The 26,872-nt window shown below is 31.2% G+C and overlaps 1 protein-coding gene across 2 annotated transcripts in view; it reads left to right on the forward strand.

Moving 5' to 3' along the window:
* The first annotated feature begins 11,574 nt into the window (after window positions 1-11,574).
* LOC130444408 (GATA-binding factor C) overlaps window positions 11,575-26,872 on the forward strand; it is a 168,794-nt gene continuing 153,496 nt past the window's right edge. For both annotated transcript variants that reach the window (XM_056779527.1, XM_056779529.1), the window contains exons 1-2: window positions 11,575-11,731; window positions 17,299-17,678. In XM_056779527.1, coding sequence (XP_056635505.1) covers window positions 17,465-17,678 — 214 coding nt within the window. In that variant the 5' untranslated portion in view covers window positions 11,575-11,731; window positions 17,299-17,464. The remainder of the gene's footprint in view (window positions 11,732-17,298; window positions 17,679-26,872) is intronic.

Consider the following 26,872-nt stretch of genomic DNA (forward strand, 5'->3'; position numbering starts at 1 on the left):
GAAAAATACTATTTGTCATACCAATGCAGTGGCGTGTACTCGAAAATCACGTAGACATTTATTACTTCTGTGAAAGGATTTTCAAAAATATGAAAACATGCGAAAGACGAAGCTTGTGTTTCTAATAGTGAAGAGGTAGAAAAAATACAGAAAAGCATTTGAATAGTAAATGAAAACTAAATTACTTCGTTAGAGATTTAGATTTGATTTTAAAGAAAATCTGAAATATTAAGATGAAAATTGAAACAACATGTTATTAATTATTGTTATTGTCTCAACTAAAAAATGTCATATATCTTTTATTATTCAAAACAAGATTAATTAGTGTTCTGCAATAATACCTACTGATAGATTAATGCCAGCTTTAGGTTATACATACCTAAAAAAAAAAGTTCGATGTTTGCCTGTAGTATATAGCGCTCAATTGGAAAAACTTGTGAATATTCTACAATAAATTCTGCAAAAAATTAATTATGGACATTACAAGTGGCATCTATGTGCACATTTAAGGGCAGTGGCTTTAACATTAGGGTTGGAAAGTGTATATAAGACATATCGTTATTATCTTCATTATTGAGACAGCAGGACCCGTTTAAACAACTTCTTAAAGCAAAAATTGATTTTTAATACCTGGTATTGTGATTAGTCATAAAAGTGTGGAAAAGAACCATCAGTACCCTCTGAAAAAAATATTTTATCGCCGTTACATACAAAACCTGGGTTAATAGATTTTCCATAGAGGATTATTGATATTGCAAAAATGTATCGTTCGCTTCTTTTGACGACACAAAATAGAACTTTACGCAAGTTGTTTGTGATTGTTGACAAAATGCTGGGTGGAAAATAATTTTAGAACTTCCTTTTTCTTCCAATACGTCAGTTAAATTAATTAAATTCGATTCTCACATTGTTGAGAATTTATTATGATTCGGTATCATTAAACAGAAAATCTGATCATATTACCAGCATAATCCAAATTAAAGTATCAAGCAATAATATTTAAATATATTTTCAAATAAACCAAGGAAAATTAGTAGATGTGATAACAAGTTTAAAATGGAAACTGACAAAATACAGATTTTTCTAGCAAACAGAGTGAAAAGAACAATATGTAAATAATTACCACAGTAATTCCAGCGTTTTCATATTGGAAATGTGGTAATGAAACATCAAAGTAGACTAACTTTAATATATATTCAGAGCTTTCGATACTCATGTATTCATCGTCTGTGATGAATTAATTAAGATTTGCGGCGGTTTTTAATTTATCTTGACAATTGAAATTGACAGAAATAACACATTTTTATTACACTAGCGACACGATGGATAAGTGGCAAAACTAAATTTGTGTTGCTGAAATTTCCGCGTACTAAGCTTAAAAGGTCAAAATGTAGAATTTGTGGAAAGTATTAAATTTCTGGGCATTATCTTCGATAAAACACTTGGAAACAACATATTATTCATTTTAAATAAGTCAGTCAAAACGACCTTAATTTATTAAAAACAATTACCAGCCATAAATGTGACGCTGATACCACGTGTCTGATAAATTTATATAAGACTCTTTTAATATCAAGAATCGACTGCGAACATCAGTTCTGTCAAACAAAAATAGCCCTGATAATCACAACACAGATTGCTTTAAATACTTTTTTGAAAAAATACAAATAACTATTCCGTTCCATGAAGTCGCCAATATACAAACACCCTAGTAATTGAATGACCAGATTTCTTTCCAATTAACATAAATATGCCCCTTCTTGGACAATCCCTATTCCCACCATCAGCATGAACTCTTTTAAAGAAGAAGAAACAAACCATTCTCTAATAATACAATCGTTCCATTCTCTTACAGAAGTAAGCTTCAAAACACCTTATGTCCTAGGAGCTGCAGTAGTTCTAGAGAACGAAACTCACACATTTAAACTCCATATAATGGCGTCCACTCTGGAGGCACTGATAAACACTAGAAGAAATCAATACAATACAGTAGGCATAATTACAGACTCCATGAGCTCATTTCATACCATTCAACTGTTTCCCAAACACCCAATGGGCCTGCTCACCAAAACCCAGTTACACCTTATCTACCAATCTAAGGCAAACATATCAATTATTTGGGTCCCACCTCACACCGGCATCCCAAGAAGCAGCAGACTCACGTGCCAAAGAAGCAGCAGATAAAAAGGAAACAGCAATTGTGCGCGAATTGATAGCAAATTACTATATAGGGATAATCAAAACAAAAGTTCAGGACAAGTGGCAGATGGTATTCGATATTAAAATCTATATAACCATCTGTTCAACCATGGAAAAACTGTTTTAAAGGCCGCTTGACATGATGCAAGACAACGTGCAATGCAATGCAAGACCCAATATTTCCGGATCAAAGGCATGCGTAGATAAAGTTCAGCTGATATCGCACTTATAATTTTTTCGATTTAATACCATTTCTATTTGGTATAAGTTGCAATTTTAGAGAAATGAGTTTCTAATCTGCTGCTATTACATTTTATTTTCCTGGGGAGTTTTTCAATTCAACTAATTTTTATATGTTTTATCGTCTAATTCTATAGCTAAAGTCATGTTTTCCCTTGTTCTATCTAGCCAGGACCTGACCTACCATCGACAGGGAGCTAATTTCTTTCCATCAGACTCTAAAAGCAAGGCAGATATAATTATTGATACACTGACCACTTTCTTCTTGTTTGCTTTACTTAGTTTAGTTATTTTAATTTTTAAAATGTCCACAAAATATTAAATAAAGTTTGAGGTTAGGGCATTGTTTACTTTTACAATTTTGATTAATGACAGCCAAGATGCAATGGTGAGATAATATATGTAATAATGAATTACATGCAAGGAATTACATGCAATCTCTTGCATATTGTCTTTCATCATGTCAAGCGGCCTTAAAAATTACACGGACCAAATAAAAATCGATCGTTTAGGACTAGGGCACACTAAAGTGAGACACTCATATCTATTCAACGGAAAAAAAACACCGATACGTGAATCTTGTAATGAGAATCATGAAAAACTTATTGTTGAACTGTCACCTGTACAAAAACGAAATACTAACTAACAAATTCCTGAGCAACATAATATCTCTACTTACATTCCGCAAACTTTATCCAATATCCAAAAGACACTCAATTGTATCACAAATTATGAACTGACATGTCGCTAACAACCTTTGAGGTTGATGCGACAATAAATTCATAAAAAAAATATTTAGAAGCGGTTTCAGTATCATAAGCCATACAAAATTCTTGTTGTCTTGAAAAAGTCAGATTATATTTTTTATCAGGGATGTTTCAAACAATGTAGATACAAAAAAACTTTGCAGAAGCTTCTGAGTAGATTATAGAAACAGCAACTTCTAGCTTTTTAACCGATCCTCTTAACGTAGATTTATTCATAACAGACACTTTTGTACTTAGAGTGTAAGTGAAGATGTTAATTCTATCTTTTATTTATTAAATTTATAGTATAATGAAATATTGAACGGCATATTTTGAGTATCCGTTAAACATCTTTATACTATTTGACGGAAATAACTGTAGAGTAATGGCAGATTTGTTATCCAAGGCTACTATATATACGGTAAGACATATAAACATGTTATCGTTGATCCCTCTCTTATAAAAATGTTATTTAGCATTCAGATTGGCGGAAAATGTTACAGTTGCGCCGGAAGCTGCTATTTCACACACCAAAAATTTTTCCACGTCGCATAAATTTCTACGTACATGAATTATACTTTCGGATTCGATTCCCTGGAGTGTACCGATGCCACCACAGCAGAGTTTTATCAGTGCGATATTATTTTCGCTGCTGTTTAGATAAGAGTTCTGCCGGCCGAGCTCTGGAAAAATAAATTGCCCTCAGCGGAAAATAGCTGAACTTTTCCTAAAGAATTCTCCTCGTTCCTATTGTGCGACACAACTTTTGCGCTCGCTACCATTCTCTGTCATAAATTCTCCGCACTTTTGATTTATTTTTCTAAGCGAGTGTATTTTGTTTTTCGTTTTCGGATGCTGTAGGGTCGGGGTAGAGAAAGAAAATGATAATAGGGTGGACTATAATGAGATCTGATGTTGTAAATGTATATAGACGATAAAGATCATCGGTTGGGATGAATTTGTGGAACTTTTCAGTTATAAAAGAGCATCGTATAATTGAAATTTTTCTTGTGATCACGTCGCGAGTTTTTCATATAAATTTAGTAGCGGAATAAAGCAGAGAAAAATTTATCTTCACTTATATTTAAATACGATGTAGAGATTTTTATGTAATTTACGTTATTTTCAACGAATCGTTCAATTCGTCACGACTTGAACGACGAAGGATAAATAAACTGTAGTTTGACTAGGTCTTCACATGATTGTTCTCAAGATACTTTTGCATTAAAGCTAAGATGTACGATTGAAAATACAAATCTCATGGAGGCTCAGATTTTTTCCACAACAACATCTATTAAGTAGATATTTCTTATAATGATTGCGAAATTTCTCGATTTTTTTCTAAAAGATCCAGTTACAAAATATAAGTTCCCTGACCGCCCAATAATCCGACTTTGTACTGCCTCAATCGATAAATAAGAGACCTCAACTTTTGTATAAAATAAACATAAAACAAAATAAAAGGAATCCTTTGTTTATTAAAACAAATTAAAAAAATGGTCGGTATGAATGAAGTTTTATTATTACTCTCGATTAATGTTACAAAATAGAGTTTTCCTGAAATACTGGTTATTTATAAGGCTTCAATTTGATATTGACAGACACACGCTGTTATGATACAGTCCGTTAATCAATTTAAAACTTTCTGAAAACTATATTTTTCGTTTTGTTTTGTGTAGCGTGAATAAGATGAAGATTTTTCGACGTACGAACACGCGACGTTTAATTGGCTATGCGTGAAACAGGGAAACTTCAAGTTGATTCCGCAAACTTCCATCGATTGGCTCTGAGATTTATTTATGGTCATCGCAAAGGCCAGACGTACCGGAAATTGTAAACGTTCAAAATCGAATGGTATTCATCACCTTTTTCGTAGCCAGTCTTGTTCAATTACATGAGGTTGATTAATGTTACGCATCACGATGACAACTGATCCTACTTTTAACTACAAATTGTAAGGTGGTAATCCAGGCAATTTCAGTGAATTTAAAAACTCCATGAGATAGTTAACTACGTCATCCTGGTGCATAACGGTGTCGACTGATTTGAAGGAAACCAACTGTCCCGGAAGAAAAGTCTAAATGGTGGCATTGAGATTCCCGACATCTTTATTTTTCGCCGCCAATTATTGAACTGTTGCCCGATACAGGAAAAAGAAATTTGCAGTTTCATGTTGTTGCAAAAATACTCGCATGTTAGTAGTAAAGTGTTTCTATCACAAAAGCTCAACACTAAAAAGAGCACATAAATTGAAATGTCACTATTGCAAAGGATCACGAAGTAAAGAAAGTTTTCGCGCATGTAGCGGTAATCGTCACAAAGATAGAATGATTCACTCTTTGTCTAAGGTATCGATCGACATCGAAGATGGATCGAAATATTAGATAGTTGTCAAATATTACGGTTCAAAAATTTAATTTGTAACAAAACATCAAGGAAAAACAAATTCTTTAAATTCCTTTAATTCCAATAAATTTCATATTTAGTCACCTTTTAAACCTTCTCTGGACTTCCACAAATAATTAAAGACGAAAATTAGCCAAATCGGTCCAGCCGTTCTCGAATTAGGGATACGGTTAAGGTACCTCCAAAACATCTGATTTAAACGCATTAACCGCTTCTTCAGGTATAGAAAAACTTTCACTTCGCAATTTATTTTTGATCTGAGTGAATAAGAAGAAATCATTGGGTACCAAACAAAGACTATACGGTGGATCAAACTTTTGGCAAACAAATGCTGGTATTTCAGAATTGACCGTTCTAAGTTGTTATAATGGAACTGTAGTGACATGTCCGGTTATTCCGAAAAAATAGGAGACTATTTGCTTCGTGTGAGAATTACTTTTGTTGGATTTGGCTCGTCTTTAAAGACCCATCATTATTGTTTAGTTTCGGGATCATATTCATCATTAAAAATGTCAAACTCTATGCTACATTTGACATATTCACATCAATGTTGCTACATTTCAAAACTTAAGTAGGAGCCCTTCTAAAAGATGTTATAAAATATTATTCATGTAAGACGTGCAACATTTTAATGAGGAAAATTTGATACGAAAGTTATAGAGCATGTAAAACGGAAGGGAACGAGAGAATTAGTTAAGATCATGAACGATATGGAACCCGCGATAATTAATATATAATATCCAGCGATATTCAATTTATAAATAAATGTTCTTAAAAATATGTCTTAACTTGTTTTAATTTGGTTGAATACCTACATATGAATTTATATCACGGACATAGTGCTTTATTTTTGAATGAAATCACCACAGGGAATCTTAAATGGGAGCTTAATAAAGAAACCTTTTCACCTGCTCAACCAATGAGGTACCATAAAGGATATCAATTAATTATCAAGCAAAATTATTTTTATCTACTTATCCAAATATCCATGGTTATGGACTTTCAAATTTTTCAGGGTTTTAAAACAGAGGTTGATAAATGAATGAAGTATATTACAATCAGTTGTAATATATGCAATGTTGCATTTTTAAAACTCGATCTTCGATTTTAATTATTATATAAATAACTTTGCTTATAGGCATTTTGTCTCTCCGATAGTTAACTTAATAAGTTTTGTTTCAAGTTCTAGACAAGGGAAAAAAATTTGTCAATCTCGAGACTGCTGAATGAGAGATTGAGAAGAGGATCATGGTGAAAAATTTAAGGTAGGTCCACATAATAGACAAAAATCACAAGTAAAGCCTTTAGAAGAAGTTCCTACAGTGCAGTTCTCATGAGCCCACTTTGAACACATAATCCAGTCTTCGGCGGGTGGATCATTGTACTTTTCCTGACGATAAACGCAAAAGTAATAAACATTTCCTTCATTTTCAAAATTATTCAAATTTCTTACACCCTTTGACTCTTTTCCTGTAGAAGGTTTTGACTTTTTCAGTTTATTAGATGCAGTTTTATTTTCTTTTTATTGAGCTTTTCTTTTCTTGTCTAATTTCTTTTGTTCCTTATCTTCTAGATTCTTTTTTTCCGGTGTGCTGGTAAAAATAATGGAATGCTTTTTGTTTACTGCCCGTTTGCTACGACGAATTTGTAGAATTGGGACCTTTATTAAATCACTAAGCGGTACTGATGAAGATTGACTTTGGTTTAAATCAGCTTCACTTATAGCATTATTCTCATTTATTTCGTCTTGATCAGGTATATTGGGAACGGATTCATCATTAATGTTTATGTTACTAGAGGGCTGAGACTCTTGTAGAGATCTTACTTCACTAGGAATGCTGTTATTAGCTGCATCATTAATTTGAGATTCGCTAAGAAACTCTCTTTGGCTGTTATGATCAGGACCCACATGGCTGGTATCACATAGATTTTCTGGTGTAATTATATTACCGAAACTTTCGAAAGTGCCCTTGAATTTATCTTAGTCAATTGGGAAAATTCCAGCACACTTGAAGCTATTTATAGATTTATCAATAGACAAGCATCGGTTAAAAGCTTTTTTATAAAGACCAACAATATCGAAAGATGTAATTTTTGCTCCAGGATGGTTAACCATATAGGTTTCACATTCTCTGTTGTATGTTGTTTTTAGTGGTCCATGAAAGGTTAAGTCTAATGGTTGCATTCTATGCGATGTACGTGGAGGCAATGTCAAAACATGGATAAAATTTTTACGACAAAACTCGTAAGCTTTTAGACTAATATGGCTCTCGTGGTTGTCTAGAAGTAACAAAACGGAATTGTCAGTCGATGGTTTAGCGAATTCTTTGAAATGCTGGAGCCAATCAACAAATATCGATTCATTGATCCAACCAGAGTCTGAAACACAAGCTACCATGTTGCTATTACTGTCTTTCATAAGCTGAGCATTCATCCTTTTTCTTTTAAAGATAAAAAATGGTGGAATATAAGAGCCTCCAGCATTAAAGCAATTCACAACTGTAGTTAAAGAACCACGTTCTGCACTGGTACATTTTCCAATCTGTTTTAGTCCCTTTGGTGCAAGAATCCTGAAATTGCGTTGTTCCGTACTAATCCCAGTTTCATCTATATTGTAAATTGATTCAGATTTAAATTTGTATTTAATCATGAGAGCTTTCAGATTCACAAAAAATTAAAATGCAGTTATTCTATTTATGGAAGTAGCTTCAGGCCTTCGAAGTGATATATTTGGATGTCTAGCCAAAAAATTGTAATCCCAATCTATTCCTGTCATGCCAGTTTCTTTATTGAAATTATGTTTTATGTTGTTTGCGGTGGCAAATTGAAAGCTATCTCTCCCAGAGTAGATATTGTTATCCCAAAGAAAGCCTTACATGACTTGAAAATAAAATCAACCAGTTCGTTTTCTTGTATTTCGTTAAAAACGGATTTTTTAACTCTGTTTGGTATTGTAGAATCACTTGGTCAAAAAAGTAGCTCTAGGAATACCATATTTTTCTTCCACCTGACGAAAAGTTATCTTCTGGTCTTTTATTTCTTGCACAGCTTTTTGTAATGATACGATGGTGTATGATTGTTCTTTCTTTCTTATATATTTCCGAGGCATCTAAAAATAAGCAGTTATTGATTAATTTCATAATAGTTTATTGAATTAAGGGTAATTGCGGACGTCCGTATATACCCCGCAAGGCTTGTCCTCAATTAACCCAACTGGGTATTTTTAAATCAAAGAGAGAAATTTGTAGGTTATGAAAACGTTCCATAAAAATTAACATTGGCGATTCAAACTCCATTGACAAAGCTATCCATAGAAAATATCACTTTTTACCATCACTTAGTATACAGACCTGTCCCTCGATTTAAAAAACACTAATAATTAGATCAATATACACTTTTTTTTTAATTTTATCTTTTAATTGTGCGCAGCCGGTTGTCATAAGTTTTTGCGTGGCACTAAAATGGAGGGAATGAGTAGATACTTGCAAGTCCCCGCGTCCGCTACCTACCTACTACGATTACTAGTAGTATCATTGTATGTACCTACTTTTTTGTACTTTTTCATCATGCTTTTGTATATCCAACCAATAAGCAGGATCTAATCGAGCCATAATATTGGTTTATTCCAATAACATATATTTCATTCAATTCCAAATATGGCTTTTAGATTTTTCATGTTTTTACCTTCAGAATTAAGTAGGTACTTTGAATCACTGGCCCCTATTCGCCCTACCAAAAAGTAAATGAAAAAAATAATATGAAGCATTATTTTTTTGATTACAATCACAAATAAAATCAATCGTGGCATATCTTGAGTAAATTTTCTTGTATACCTTGTTCTCCCACTAACATTTTTAATAGAAATATTTGCTAGTGCTTTTGATTCTATTTCTTTTTTCTCTATATGAATATTCACGGAATTTCTTGTTATTTATTGAGTTGAAATAAACAAACAGATATGGGCGCTAGTCTAAGGGTCTGAGGAAGAGGTAACGGAATAATAAAAGTTCGTTAACTACTTAAACTTACTACATACATAAATAGCAAACAAAACAATAAACACAAAATTATATACAAAACGAAAAACTAAGTCCCGCGTGCAGAATCTCTAAAAGCTGCGTAGCTCCGCTGAGATTTAGGAATTCGAGATCTAATCGTTTCGGTGCCCCGAGACGGAATAAGCTTCTCTTAGATTCACTACGTACGAATATACTACAAGGCACAAATCGATATTATCTTCTCAAAAGCACATAATAACTGAGAGCCGATACTCTATGTAGACCCCCAGCAGAGCTCATGACTGAGGGCTTTGAAACGACAGACATATTTTGAATTTTATACTTGGAACACCCATACATTTTCCTTGAACCGTTTGACAACCAGCTTTGAGATCAGTTCTTCAAGAACTGCTATAAAAGTATTCGCTTCAGAATAACAGAGTTATAAAATTGTCTTGAAACACCTGCCGAAGCTCTAAAACTTTCTAAATTCGTTCAAATATGCACAATTTGCACAATATGATAGGCATATATGCAAATATTTAGAATATTCATATAAGATACAAAATTTGTAAAATATGCCCTCTTCATATCTGAGTTTCTTCAGTAATTATAATTTTTTTAGTTCTAAATATCTTTGAGAGGTCTGTATCAATGCAGCGCTTATGTACTAACTGCCTCTGGAGAGATTTATAAAAGTACTTACAAAATAATACTGTTCGTTAAAACAGGCTCAAATGTTTCCGAAACAATATGCGAAAAACGACACTTTAAAGATAAATCAACATTTTTATTTTTCATCATAACATTGCATCGTGTTTAAAGTCACAATTGATTTTCGAGTTTTTGGGCGTTAACAGACTTACTTTTTTCGAACAATACCCAACTATATCACCGTATTTACTACCATTGAATTTCTAGATCTTCGATTAAATAAAAAATATGCTAAAAGAAAAAATGTTTTTGCGTTATTGCGAAAAAAGCGCATATCGAATCAAATTTTATGTTAAATTTTTACTTTTTCTTCTAACCATTTTCAATTATATCGCATAAATTAGGCGTGAAATTTCATCTATAAAGAAAAACTTTTAAAATTTTGTTTTTGATCTCAGACCATTACTCACAAACAAATAGGTTTTTATAGAAACATCATTAGTGCACTACAATCTAATGATAGACATTTTACCTATACTGATAGGTAGACCATACCGTCTCATTTAATGAATATTCAAAAGCAGAAATTTCAAATACCAAAACAAGGAAATGTATAAATCTAGTCGGCTTGTATGAATTCCAGACGTTACACATTCATAAAGCACGTATCGACAAAATTAGCAACAACTTTCAATATTTGAAATGGACTAAAGTGATATCAGAACAAAAGAAGTACAAGACAAGATGAGTTTAAATCCCAAACAAAAAAAGAAGAGAGAACCAATGCCAGACGTGAGCACGAAAAGGGGCAGACAATCTTTAAAGAGGCGTGGCCCGTTGATTTGTGGTCGCCATTTTGTCAAATAGTAGTGTTTTGTTAGAAGCTTTATCTCATTGGACGATCTCCCACTGCCCAGATCATTGAATATTTTTCTCAAGAACAAACAACCGCTAAGAAAAATTTCAGTTTACCGAAATGTTTGCATTACTAATAGATAATATTTTCCAACAGACATTTTCAATTCCATACATTCGATTATTTTTATCATACTCGTCTAACAACAGTTCAAATTCTACTAGGGTTATAATAGACTTGTTACGAGATCTTACAGTTTCGAAAACAAACAAATTTAACATAATACAATATTTTAATATGATACTAAACAATACAAAATTAAAACATCTTTTACTATATCGACCCGCCTTGCATACACAACTCCTCCTGTTCTTCGTATCCCGACCAACCAATCTTCACCATTTACCGATATTTGACGAGCTTATTCGAAGCTCGTTGTTAGGGGTGACCGATGTAAGCTATGCTTCCAACATTTAGTACGTCCGTGTTTTTAAACGTGAAGGTATCGAACATACACTGTATAGGGGTTATTTGTTTTTGATCAAAATGACCGATTTATGAGAGTTTTAGTGATGTGTATGTTGAATTTGACTGTGATAGTGACAGAATTTTGGATATATCTACTAATATAGGTAATTCGTGAGTCATCGATTATTTTTTTCGAAATTACCTACACGAAACATTTTTCAAATATATTTTTATCTTTAATAAAATCGTGTGAAAAAATGATGTATATTTCAGATAAGGTTGGTTCTAAAAAACGTGTACTCCTTAATGAATTATTATTTGATTCTAGCATTTACATAAAAAAATTATATATAATAATGATTAAATTAAAATTCATTCCGAAAAAATTAAATATACTTATTGATTTATCCAATCAATAAAGAACGGAATCAGATGAATCTGAATGATTATTATATCTGGTTAGCATATTATATTAATTGGTAGTTGTTTTAATAAAAATTATAAACAAGACCAATTATTAGCATCTAATTTGAATATACTTAAGCTGAAAATGAAATATCTAGATAATTTTTTATCATAATAATCTAATAATAACAAAAAGGAAACAAGTTTGAGGTTGAATGAATATTTATTCTTTAGCGATGATGTAATTTCACGTTTCAATGAACCTTGATGAATATATTAAATTCCATTTTTTTATAATATTTAATATATATTTTATAGTGTATAGAGATATAAATATAATACATTTTTGCTTTTATTGATCAAGTTTTCTGTTGTGGGCGAGAATTGATCTCTCCGTAAAGATTCCCTATAATACAGGACCGCAAATCTTGTACTAGCAATTGATAGAAAAAATTTATTTTATAACAACACTCACACTTTGAATATATAAGAACTGCATTATAAGTTTTCAATTTTAGGTAATGTATAGAACGATCTGAAGTTTTCTATATCATTTTTGGAAGCAGTACAAAAGAGGATATTTAACATGTTCTTTCCATTAAGATAGAATATCCACTGAAAACCTTTTTTCTTTTGATTTTATCATTTTCCGATTTTCAATTCTGTTGCCATAATTTCGTTGGAAATTGAAAATTATTTTTTTATTTGTATCATCTTTTTTACTGCCCTTTTATCGGGTATGTTTTGGACATTTTTGGACATATTTATGCCTCTGCTCATGATTTAATTGTTTCATTGAACAAAAATTTTAATAATCTGTAATTTTATACTGTACTTAGATTGAATTTGTACATTTTTCGAAACGTTTGATAATTTGAGGACATCCAGCTGCTATTGAAGGATTCATACTATTCATACTACTATAAGTTCGTAATTTTGGAGACGTTTCATTATCTTACACGTAATTGTGGAATAAATAATTAGGATTATTGTATATAAGTTCTCAAGGATATATAAATCCAACGGCCAATTTCCGTGATTTTTCGAAATCATGATAACCAAGATTTAAACCAACAGTTATTCATTTCAATTTGAAATATTCGCTGCTTGCACTTTGTTGATTGTCAAAGTATAAGAGTAATACAGAAAAATTTAAATCCAATCAACAGTCTGAAAAAAAAATTTTAATCATTTGCTTATTAGAAAACACCCTAAGAACTAAAGGTACATAATTACCAACTGCAGTACTGGGTAGAAACAACTGTGTGAAGTATCCTACAATATAGTCCAAAGTTTCATCAGCTTAGCCGTATGTCATTTTCGACTTATAATAATAACTATCACTTCTAGCTGTACCTACATTAGATTTTTTCAAAGTAGCTACTTCTTTTGATCATGGGTAACAAACAAGCTGCATGTTTTTAATAAATAGATCTCTTCATATTTTCCATATCTTTAGCAGTTAAACTTAAACCAGATATTTCAGTAAGTCCTATTAATAATTCACATAGATCCTGTAATGTCTGCTTTCCGTATTTATCCATTATAAAATTTCTGTAATAAAGAAAATGATAATATGTACAAAATTTATGTAAAATGTAAAATGATTGTGACTACTAACAAATTTAAGAACCACAGACACGGATCTCTACACACAAATTACTGCTCTTGTTCATCTGTACCTAATGCCACTAATTGCTTATTCACATTCGCAAAAACATGTAACTTTCATGAATTATTTTTTTTCCACACGCTCTAAACTCAAATTCCATACTGCACATACCAAGAACACGTAATTTGCAAAAAGGAGAAAGTTTTTGTTGATGCTCTATCTATCAACTATTTTGTACCCTTTAAGAGCTTGTTAATTGTTTGATAAGGGTGGTAGTTGCACCGAAATGACCAATATTCAATATTATTAGAGCTAGTATTCATATTATGAACAAAACAACACGAGAATAATATAAACCGACAATAATATTTGAAATACACGTTGATAGATCCTCAATATTATAGACAAAAAAAGTATTACATCTATTTGGATGAGGACAATATTAAATTAGTGAATAAGAATATATACTTAAAAATAATTCTTAAAAAATACGGAAAGGACAACTTGCAGACTAACCCGATCAACGACTGAAGATATAGAAGATATTCACTTGATTTGATACCAGTATGAAACGTCGAAAATATCTACCTATCCAAGAATTTAAGAGACGATTATTTGAAATAGAACGTATGTTAGAAATGAGTAAGAAGTAGAGAAAGCAAAGAATATAACTAAAAGATACCTATAACAAGATAATTATTTCACTATATTAATATTGGACAATACTGACACGTTATTATCTAATATTTTATATAAATTTTTATTATGATCAATGTTACAGTCTCGATGCTTACATTAATTTATTTTTAATGGTTTTTGATATGATAACGCTATCACAAAGATTAAATGCCACTCATTTATCCCAACTTGCAATCTAATTATCAATTAGATTAATTTCAAGTATTTCCAATGGTATTTTTTACAATTTCAAATAAATAAAAATGTCACGATTTTCAATACAGAATCATCTGGATAAACAAAGATATGAGGGCCGAAAATTTTTTGGAGTACGTCTAAAGAGATGTGAGAATTCTTGGACTAGAGAACTGGTTTTTCATTTTTAAAATCATTAGATTTTCGGATACTTCATATACGCTTTTAGTTTTTTAGTACGGCTGATTTCAGTCTAAAAATATTCAAATGAAATTGTGATAGTTAAGTTACTAAATTCAAATAGATTCGTGTTTTCCCAAACATCGCCCTCCATCAAATTTGAACGTTAACATCATTTGCCTTTCCAAGAATTGTCTTAAAATCATTGTTCACCTTAATACTCTTTTACCACCTGCTGTTCATAATAGAGCATTGAAATATTATCAGTTCACTTTCAACTCATATTTCTGTCAGTTTTCAATGGATAGGTTACTTACTACCTGAGGCGTTACTAAAATTAAATAGAATCCGAATTTTTAATAAATATAATATTATTTAATGTAAATAGTCATCGTATTTAATGATATTACTAAAAACAGGTATATTGCTCGCTTCAAGAAATGTATTTATACAACATCCAAATCGACAATATTACGAGGATTACTACATAAGTTTTGAGACGTGGCAACACTGATATGAATATGTCAAATCTGAAATTTCCAAGTTTGACATTTTCAATGGTGAATGTACTCAGAACGTGTTTGTCATAAGAGTGCTATTTGAGTTGTTTACAGATACTTGAAACATTCATCTTTGTAAAAAAATGGAATTGATTCGCGAACTTTTGACGTGGGTTGAAACAACAGCAAAGTTTTCTAGAGCCACTGTGTTCCGTTAGTCTTCCGAATTCAGTCGTGATCGTGGTGGTAGTCGTCCAAAATCGGCAGTTGTGCCAGAAAACCTTGATGCCGTGTTGAGAGATTGAAGCAAACTTGGGCATTAGTTCCACTCGCATATATTCAATATTGCATGAACATTTGGCTGTCGAAAAGATTTGCTCGCTTTGGATACGGCATAATATGACAATCGCGCTTATTCTGCTATCGTATCGATTGGCGCAAAAAGATGCTGAAAAAATTCAATCACCGTACTTCAAAAGACGTCTATAAGATCGAGCATACGAAGAATCATGGATCTATGCATATGGTCAGTCACTTGAATAAAAACTAGTTTTACTCATTGAAATTTGAAGAGGATTCAAACATTCAAATTACCTTTAATTCATTGGTAGCTAGATGTAAATCATGTAGTAGAATTATAAATATTTTGCTTAAACTGCTCAAACTCAATTTCTAGTTCTAAAAGTACATTTCCGTTATTTTATGTTTAGTTGATGTATGTGTGATTTTTTAATCTATTTTCTATATATTGTGATGTTTATCCCGATTGATACAACAGCGTACATAATGTTACTTTCCCTTTTGTGCTCATTTTTGATTTTAGTGCTGGTTTTCCAAGATTCCTCTCAGAAACTTCTTTTCGAATCCAAAATTTCATACCTATTTAGTTGTTTCACCAATATCAGCATATGTCATACATATTTTTTTTTTCAGCTTTTTTGGGTAGATTTACCTCAATTACAACGAACTAATTTCTGCAATCTGGAATTTGCCATACATTTTTAATTCTTCATAATCACATTTCCGTTATTTCATGTTTAGTTGATGTATGTATGACTTTTTAATCTATTTTCTATATATCGTGATGTTTATCCCAAGTAATACAACAGCAAAAGTTTATTTAGTCAATTTCCATTTAAAACACAATATTCGTTGGTCTTCTTCCACATTCTCAAGTTTAATATTCTTCAAATATTCTCGTATCTAGCTTACTCTTTTCCTTAAAACTTATGTTGCCATGTTTTTAGCAAAAAATTCCGTATAATGTTCCAAAAAAGTAGGTACTATATGTGATACCTCTATTTAATACTATTTTCAAAAGCTGCATCTTTAAAATATTGTTTGTATTCGTTGCTTGGCACTCTAAAAGAATGGAGTATAGATATTTCCTTTCCCTTTTTGATGGGCATTTCGTTCCAGCTATGGTTAATTGCTAAAAAATGTTTGTCGCAAGTTTTACTAGACTTTAGTCCGAATATACCTTTATTGTGAAGGCTTAATCAAAAATCAACTAGTAGGAAACAAGCTGTGACAATAAGAAGACTCCTCATTAACCACATAAAACTTACTGACGGTTATTTAATGTGATCAGAAAGTCATCCTGTCTGCAAAAGTTGGCACGTTCCTGTGACTGTTACACACATCCACACTGACTGTATACAATACTGTACCGCATACCATCAGTTTAATTTGAAACTTAACCTCAAGGAGACAGTCAACTACCCGACAGAAATCAAGAAAGCTCCTTTAGGATTGTAATAGATTTTGTAATTTTCCTTCATCTAACTTATGTATCTTTTGTTTGATGTTAAAATGAATTAAAATAAAAAAAAATGAACTATACCAACAGAAAATTGACAATATCGGCCTTAAATCTGAGTGAATAAATATTTATTTAAAGTCTGACTATAGTTATCAGTAGGTACACTATATCACGCTGTAAGAAATGCTTCTAAAATTCTTAAAAAATACCAAAAATATAAACTTATCAGTTCAAATAAACATCCTTTCAATGAATTTCGAGATTTCAATCTATCAGTGATCATGTCTGTTTACACAGCACTTCATACAACAAAAATAAAATCAGTGCAAAAATCGACAATGATAATATATCTATCGATAAATGAAAATTGTAATAATGATAAGAAATTTTATTTTTCAGATCCAGTCCTCAACGACGTTACGAAACAATTGCTTGCTTCTACACAGCCTAATATGACCAAAGAAACTGTTCGCGTCTTAAAGTGATTTTTTTTGAGTTTTCCTATTTCGTATAATCGATTTTTGAATTTTTCGCGTGTGTAGTGTTATAAAAAACTCAGTAACTGATGATTATGGAGATGACTAATGAATTACCTCGGTGGTACGAGAGTCCTAGAACGGGGACTTCGGCTAGTCCGGGACAAGGCATTGACGCGGGAAATTCAGACATTGCTTCCGGTGTCGCTGAACATATGGGGACATTCTTTTTAGATCCCTCGGGTTCGCAGAGAGCCGCTAGGTATTACCATCAGACGATGCACTCATCTTACGGCAGTCACGGTAAGTAATATTAAATTTTATCTGATTATAAATTCGTTAATTATATGATAGTTATTCGGTTCATATTGCTGTTTTCTTTTTAAAATTTTTCTTCTTACTTAAAGCAACGTTTCGTCCATTTCCTTTTTTATTTATCCATCATTCCAGAGCGGTATCCGTGCTTTATTGTATATATTGTACAGGCATGTGAACGCGAAACATCTCAGCTTCTCACTTAGCGACTGAAGTGAAAGAAAGTCTTTCTAGGGACCCATACGACCGTGGCAGATTATTGGGAGCATACTAAATAGTTGACAAAAATGTAGTGACCATTTCCAATGTTTCAACAAAATATCGCGCAGTTATTTTAAATCTATCAAAGACGAAATCTAAAAGAGATACAGTTTTCCGAAAAGTAGTATCTCCCGACAAAAGGTTGACTAAAATTTTGAGCTAGCATTAAGATACAGATGAACTTAAAATGAAATTTAAATCAAATTCGTAGTAGGATATAAATGAATATATATTTTCTTATTTAAATATTTAATATCTATAATAACTGCATTAATTGTAGTTCTATTCCAACTTTCATCAACACATCCAATATGAGCACAGATTTTTTTGATATACTCTGTGAGAGCAGCTTTGGGCTCCTCATTCGCATTCTTGCTGTATGCAGCTTGATACATTCCAATATATTTATGGTCTATTTATATGTTATGGTCTATTTTTATGTACGAGAGAGTGATAGAACCTAATTTAATGCAAAATTCAGTAAGTTCATTTTAGATATTACTACAAAATAATGTATAGGCTTATATGCAGACCATTTAAGTCCATATCCTTGTAATTTTCTCTGCAGCTGGATGTTTTTTCTCTATTCTTCCACTCTTTTTCTCCACTGTTTACCTCTTTTCCTTTTGCCGTCTAGTGTAACTCATTTCCAGAGTCTCTTTCCGTCCATTCGTTCTAAGCAATTGTCTTTTTTTTTACAAACGCCCTGATTGAAAAGTGTGTAAATTTCATGTTTTGATCTTCTGTCCAATCCTAACACTGACTGCTTTCCTCCAAAAAATCTTCTTAGTATTTTTCTTTCCCACATTTCCAATTTCTGTTTAGCTTTATTCGTCATTGTCATTGTTTTATAAATTCGAACATTATATCTCTTTCGATATTGATATTCTTCTAAGGCTGTTTGTACAGCTGTTATTTTTGGCAATTCTTAGTTCGATTTCCTCTTCTTGGCATTTATTATCTAGAAGTACACCAAATACTCGTATATATCAAATTTTATTAACGTCCTGTCATGTTTATGAAATTTCAAATTATTTTTTGTCATTTATTCTTTTTTAATATAAACTTTTGTCATTATTTAAGTAATATGCTAACCTCTTCTGCTGCTGTTATTAGTTGTTTTGTGGTTCCTTCAAGCTTTCTTCTGTTTCTTACTATCAACACTACATCATCGTCATAAGCTAAACATTGATGACTTAAATATCATGCCCTTTCTGTTGATACTGGTTCTTATTATTATGTATTCCAAAGCTAGGTTAAATAATACTTTTCACTTTTCTTGTTATTCATTTAGAACAATCTAAATATTTCCTAAAATTTTCATAGATGTAAATAAGCTAATACGAGCTTTTGATATTTTATTAGTCTTTTATAACTAGAATCTGTAGAGAAAAATAGACAGGTGGATGGTTCGGACAGGCGAAAAGCACCGTGTCCTAATAATTACATAGCCATATCATAAGATTTTTCTCAATAAGTACCTATAGAGATTAGATATATTTTTTCTATTTTAAATAAAACAATCTTTTCCCAACAAATTTCATCGAAAATACGATTTTTATAGGTTTTTTATTCAGTAAGGTCTAAAATCCATTGTGACCCAACTAGTTTTGAACACCAGATAAATTTCGGCAAGTCGATAACGTTACAAGTAGAAGAAGACAGGCTTTTTTAAATTAATTTATCTACGGTTCTGAGACCACCATCAGGAAAGGGGCGCATAGTACACATCGGCAGTTCAAACGTGAGGACGTGATTGCTGATGTCTGTGAAAAATAATTCTTTTTCAGTACTTTATAATTGTAATGGATAATGCATGGTATTATTAGACTATTAGAAAACTTGCCCGCAAATAAATGTTTGAGAAAAGATTTACAGAATTGGGTAAATCAAAGAATATTAAGTTCCATCCCGGTTCCGTAGGAAAGAAAATGTATTCCTCTTGTTCCCTTCATAATGATAAATTCAGAACATATAAAATTGCACGAAATCGTGGAATAACGCCAGCTAGATGTCTGCCATATCATTGCGAACTCGATTAAACTGGTGTGGGTGGAGTAAACGGAGAAGTTTCAAGAAAAAATAATTCTTCCAATGAGTGATGCTGAACAGTTATTTATATAGCCTGAAAACTGGAAAAGGCAGTAAATCATACGAAGAAGAGAATATGTGGAATTTTGACAATATTACTGATGAAATCGAGTCCCTCATTGTAAATATTGGTTACTAGTGTTCATCTTCTGATTCCGGATTCTGATTTGGATTTGTTAGAAGTAGCTCTAATTATTATTTATGAACATAACGTTGTTTAAAATTCAATATTTAAACCCTTATAAAAATAAATATAATATATAAATAAAATAAAAGTGTACCCGATATATTCATTATATATTATATTTATACAAATATTATTTAATACGAGTACAGTTACAAAAAATATTTCAACTGTAACAGTAAAAGAAGCGATACGCCTATGGTTTACGAATGTTCTATTATTTTAATACTCCGTCATTCATAAAAATAGACTATATCCTTCCTGTATAATTTTACTAGGTACTGATGCTCTATATTTTCTCTATTCATTAACCCTCACGATTCATTGTTATTGGTAAGTTTCTCGTTTCATACTCTTCTTGGTTTTCCGTAGCATAAATAACATTAGTACCTACTTGATCACTAAATAATTTCTCTATCGAGGTTTGTTACAGTTCTTCTCTTAAGATACATATTCAATTTAATATATCCGACGGTAACGGAGCTCAAATTTCATTCTTGTTGGAAGAAGAGTGTCTAGTCATTTCGCAAGACGCAACTAATTCCTAAATATTAAATTGCTTTATTAATATTTGTAATTAACGTTCATATAACAAAAAACGCGTGTGATAAGAATAAGCACATTCTATTTTGGAAATATAACGTATATTGTGAAACAAAAAATTGGAAGGGTTTATTGTGTTTATAACTATTAACTTTTATGTCCAAAATAACATGAATATTATACTTAATATTATGTAGGTATTCAAAAAAAATCTTTTGTTTCCAGCCAGAAAGTTTCCTGTCATTAACAAAACTCATTTATATTAATTTTAAATTTACATTATTCACATAGTTTTTTTAGTCGAAATTGTCGTGAATTCTTTCGTCAGAATTTCCAAGAATATAGCTACGGCGAGGTTATAAATTGGTATTCGTACACATGAATTGTTTGTTTATGCCAAGCCGGATTTAAATATGCACCAAAGGAATATTTTAAGCAATTGTGTACATAATTAATTAAAAAGACGTACCTCCTTTGTCATACTCTTAGAATTAAGTTCAATGCAACGTTGCATTTTGATATAATCATGAATAATTTTTACCTCAAGGGAAAATAGACTTTTTTTAATAAAAAAATGAAAGTAAAGGTCAATATTATTCATTTATTTTTAAAAAATAGTATACTGGTTATGATGTTTTATCAAAATTTAATAAAAAATATACACACAAGTTAAGCTGCACAGGTCTTCTAGACCCTTGGATTCAACATTCTTCAATATTCTACTCCCCTACCGACGGTTTTTTGATACTTCTGTCCACTCGATCCTTTCTACCTCAATTATTTCCCGCTTGACGTCCTTTTTTTGAGCCCCTTCTTTTTCTCTTCCTTTCTACTCCCACAGTAACATTTTTAAAATTCTCTGCTGTGGCAATTATTTGTGTTATTTTCTTGTTTTTTGTATATGATCATTAGTTTTCCGTTTGGAGGTCTTCTCCAAATACCATTTTTACACCGCCATATATTTCCCTGAGGATTTTTCCTATTTTTAGTTTAGTTCCAACCCTTTTTGTCATGTCTGATGCATGCAATGCTGGTTTTGCAATTTCATATATTCTGATTTTGACTCCTCCTGAAATATTTTTTGTTCTCAGTATTTCTGATAGCGATACTTCTGCATTTTTAACTTTTTTAACCAGAATGTTCTTATTTATCTCATTGTCTTCCAGATTTGTAGATATCGACTTTCAAAGTTATATCATTTTTCAAGTGTGCTTCATTTTGTATATGTTAATTTTTTGTAAATAAAATGAATGCATTTTCATCAAATCAATTATTTTGTTGTACCTTCTGCGTGTATTTGTTTTCATATGCATGGTTAAGCTATACGTGTATGCAATTCTTAGTGCACAAACCCTTCTTCTTGTTCTTCTTTCTCTTTTTATTCTATTATTCAGCCTCTTGAGAAGTAGATGTTTAGCTTTCGTTTTATCTCTTCGAAGGTCAGCCGGGAGGTCTCCTTGAAGTTGGTTTTTCGTCCATTTAGCACAAATTCAATTTATCAATATGGATTCTACCTTTTATTATTACAGAGCCAAAAATTCCGCCGTATACAATCACAAGGCTGTACAATCAATAGTATAATCTACCTAAAAAACAAAAATAATTTGATTATAAGAAATTTGACGAATGTTGAGTATTTTATCTTAGAACAAACAATGCTAAAAATGTCATTTAAGATATTATCCGACACAGATTCAAGTACTTAGTTCAATTAGAGTTTACCCCTTTGGTCATAAAACCGCCATTAATTTCCAAATAAATTCAATCATTTTTTTTCCGTAATGTAACGTAACATTAAAACTTTTCGTTACACAGATTGATGTTGATATTGGCCAAGTTCAAAATATCAAGAGAAGCAGAGAAAAGTTTATTGAATTTGTGTGGTTAAATATAATTAACTTGTTCACAAAACAATGATAATGCCACTTATCTAAATATTATTCATTTATTCCAAGAACCACTGGATTTAGATGGATATATATCAATCATTTTTTTCATATTGAGAAATAGTACTGTAAGTTCTCTTTACTTCACTATAACATTTTGATATAATCATGAATAATTTTTACCTCAAGGGAAAATAGACTTTTTTTAATAAAAAAATGAAAGTAAAGGTCAATATTATTCATTTATTTTTAAAAAATAGTATACTGGTTATGATGTTTTATCAAAATTTAATAAAAAATATACACACAAGTTAAGCTGCACAGGTCTTCTAGACCCTTGGATTCAACATTCTTCAATATTCTACTCCCCTACCGACGGTTTTTTGATACTTCTGTCCACTCGATCCTTTCTACCTCAATTATTTCCCGCTTGACGTCCTTTTTTTGAGCCCCTTCTTTTTCTCTTCCTTTCTACTCCCACAGTAACATTTTTAAAATTCTCTGCTGTGGCAATTATTTGTGTTATTTTCTTGTTTTTTGTATATGATCATTAGTTTTCCGTTTGGAGGTCTTCTCCAAATACCATTTTTACACCGCCATATATTTCCCTGAGGATTTTTCCTATTTTTAGTTTAGTTCCAACCCTTTTTGTCATGTCTGATGCATGCAATGCTGGTTTTGCAATTTCATATATTCTGATTTTGACTCCTCCTGAAATATTTTTTGTTCTCAGTATTTCTGATAGCGATACTTCTGCATTTTTAACTTTTTTAACCAGAATGTTCTTATTTATCTCATTGTCTTCCAGATTTGTAGATATCGACTTTCAAAGTTATATCATTTTTCAAGTGTGCTTCATTTTGTATATGTTAATTTTTTGTAAATAAAATGAATGCATTTTCATCAAATCAATTATTTTGTTGTACCTTCTGCGTGTATTTGTTTTCATATGCATGGTTAAGCTATACGTGTATGCAATTCTTAGTGCACAAACCCTTCTTCTTGTTCTTCTTTCTCTTTTTATTCTATTATTCAGCCTCTTGAGAAGTAGATGTTTAGCTTTCGTTTTATCTCTTCGAAGGTCAGCCGGGAGGTCTCCTTGAAGTTGGTTTTTCGTCCATTTAGCACAAATTCAATTTATCAATATGGATTCTACCTTTTATTATTACAGAGCCAAAAATTCCGCCGTATACAATCACAAGGCTGTACAATCAATAGTATAATCTACCTAAAAAACAAAAATAATTTGATTATAAGAAATTTGACGAATGTTGAGTATTTTATCTTAGAACAAACAATGCTAAAAATGTCATTTAAGATATTATCCGACACAGATTCAAGTACTTAGTTCAATTAGAGTTTACCCCTTTGGTCATAAAACCGCCATTAATTTCCAAATAAATTCAATCATTTTTTTTCCGTAATGTAACGTAACATTAAAACTTTTCGTTACACAGATTGATGTTGATATTGGCCAAGTTCAAAATATCAAGAGAAGCAGAGAAAAGTTTATTGAATTTGTGTGGTTAAATATAATTAACTTGTTCACAAAACAATGATAATGCCACTTATCTAAATATTATTCATTTATTCCAAGAACCACTGGATTTAGATGGATATATATCAATCATTTTTTTCATATTGAGAAATAGTACTGTAAGTTCTCTTTACTTCACTATAACATTCGCTTATCCTATTAAAAAGTTTTTCTCCTAAATTATTAAAATATTTCAATCATTGTCGTAGATATTTCCAAATATCGTCGTTCTGTGAAAAGCTACACGTTTGGCTTTATATGAGTATTTTTCCATTTCATATTGCTATTAATAACGTATTAGAGTTGCTAGGTATGTTCTACTTCTCTCCATGTTGCTCCACATATACCATTATCCTTCTTAACATTCTATTTTTACAGTTTGGCATAACATTTTCAGTTTTATTGGTAAATTTCTTATAATCATTTGTTTCTTATCTTCCAAAAGAATGAACCTTTCTTTGTTCCTTATTAAAATATCATTTTTTCTGGATCTCTTTGTCAAAGCTGTTCTTTAGCCTCCTATTTTCTATAAAGGTTGTCATTCATAACGTTTTTCCTTTTAAATATAAATTCTGTGTAACTTCTTTCTGAATTCTAATTCGTTTTTCTTGTTTAGCAAAGCAAAATCAATTTCTAAATGAAATGTTATATTATATTCTGTTTGAGTAGATAATTTCACGTTTTTAATGCTACTTTGTACAAAAAATACATATTTTCCATAGGTAAATACCCATAAATTATGCTTTTAAACAAAAAATAAATGAATATTGCATTTCTATTTAGATGTATCATTGAATTTAAATAGAAGCATTATCATTTTCTCGAATTTAAAGCGATACTTTATTCGGTCAACTTTTATTATATCGTTATTTTAACGAAAGTATATCGTCGTCCTTTAAGACTTCGTAATCTTTGGCTATTATCTAGTATTTTATTTAAACAAGATAGTATCAGTGGAGAATACATTATTAGTTCCGTCAAATGTGTTAAATTTTGTGTTTCTATGTTAATTAAGTGACAAAGATTCACTGAATATTACATTTTCTCAGAAATTTCACTAAAATAACAACACTGTAGGTAATTAACATTGATAAATAGTTAATGATTTTTTTTTAATTTTATATCTTGCTCCTGATAGAAGTTTTAACTATCCTTATACTCCTACCTCTTATTAAAAATGGTTGACGAATAATCTTATAAAAGATCCACCTATCACTCTTTTTCGATTTTTTTATTTATATGATCATCATTATTAGCTTTCATGTGGTGATGATCTCACATTGCTTTTTTTTTTTAAATTTCTCGATATTGATATACAAATAACAATCATTCTATTAACGACTTTTTCATCTTATCTGTAAGAAGCAAATTTCTTATACTACCCCCTAGTTCAGTTTTTATTCTACATGCTTCACGAGCTTGTTTTAATTCGCAATTATATTCTTCGCTGTTCTCCGATTCTAAAACGTCATTTCTCTTAGTTTATCAAGAGTACTTCTTCCTAACCTTTCTCTTTAATATCCTTTCACCTCATTCCATGATATCCCTTTCGTCTGATTCAGCTGTGTTCTCTCCAAATTCTCTTATTTCTTCGTAATCTCTCTTGTTTGTCACATCCCAAGATTCTTCCTGCACATATCCAACAGTCCATCTCTATGGTTTCGATCGTTTCAATTGTTTTTCCATTCGGAAGTAAGTCACTACAGTTCTTTGCTGCACTCGTTAACCATGCTGTTCTGTTCTAAGTACTTTTTTCTGGGATATTTTGAATGTTTTTTTTATGTATTAGCTTCCAATAATCGTGATAGATATATTCCGTTTCACTTACCACTTTATACTGAACTGAATGGTCGATTGCCAATTCTCAAAGGAATCATTCAAAAATTAGTTTGATTGGAATTTCGTTTCAGCATGGTTATAAACTGTGCAATTTTTCTTTTTCTCAATATATAAACTTCCACTTATCTTTTAAGATTTTGATATGGCACTTCTCTCTTCTTCATTTAAAATCAAAGCTAAACATGAAGAAACAATTTGCTAAAGATATGGAATTAACTTCGGCTAAAAACCAATAAGAAGTAAACTGAGGATGTGTCTTATGCTCCTATTATAATTTAATAGCTAAGTTATAATCTTGTGAGAATCATAGTACAGATATTTGATAATTAATTCCATCCAATATAAAATGTAAATATATTGTTCAATTATACCTTCAATTTAAGAAAATTAGCAAATGTAGTACCAATTACAAGAAGTCAAATTCTTGCTTGTTTGCTAGAATCCATATGGATTCATATGTATCATTGTCATTATCTGGTGAAAACGTTCATGTATAGTGGATATCATTTTCTTTGGTACAAACACTCAATTTTCTCTGGTCATTTGGATTTTCTCTTCAAATTGACAATCTTGGACTTGATTCTCATTCACTGTATCATAGCATGAAACGATCAAGAGCTACCACCTATGCAGTACCAGATATTCTTGCATTGTTATCTTCTGTCAAAGTATAATATAGATAGATTTTATAAATAAATGCAACTGCAAATGATTCCTGTATTAATGTAAAGGATAATACAATAGGCCTCGGACTTTCGAGTGAACTACGACCAATCTAGGTCGAAGTTGCTCGTACCAACCTAAACTAACCTAATGCTAAGATAACGTCTATTCGTTATTC

This window comes from Diorhabda sublineata, chromosome 5 (genome assembly GCF_026230105.1).
Source record: "Diorhabda sublineata isolate icDioSubl1.1 chromosome 5, icDioSubl1.1, whole genome shotgun sequence".
Classification (NCBI taxonomy): Eukaryota; Metazoa; Arthropoda; class Insecta; order Coleoptera; family Chrysomelidae; genus Diorhabda; species Diorhabda sublineata.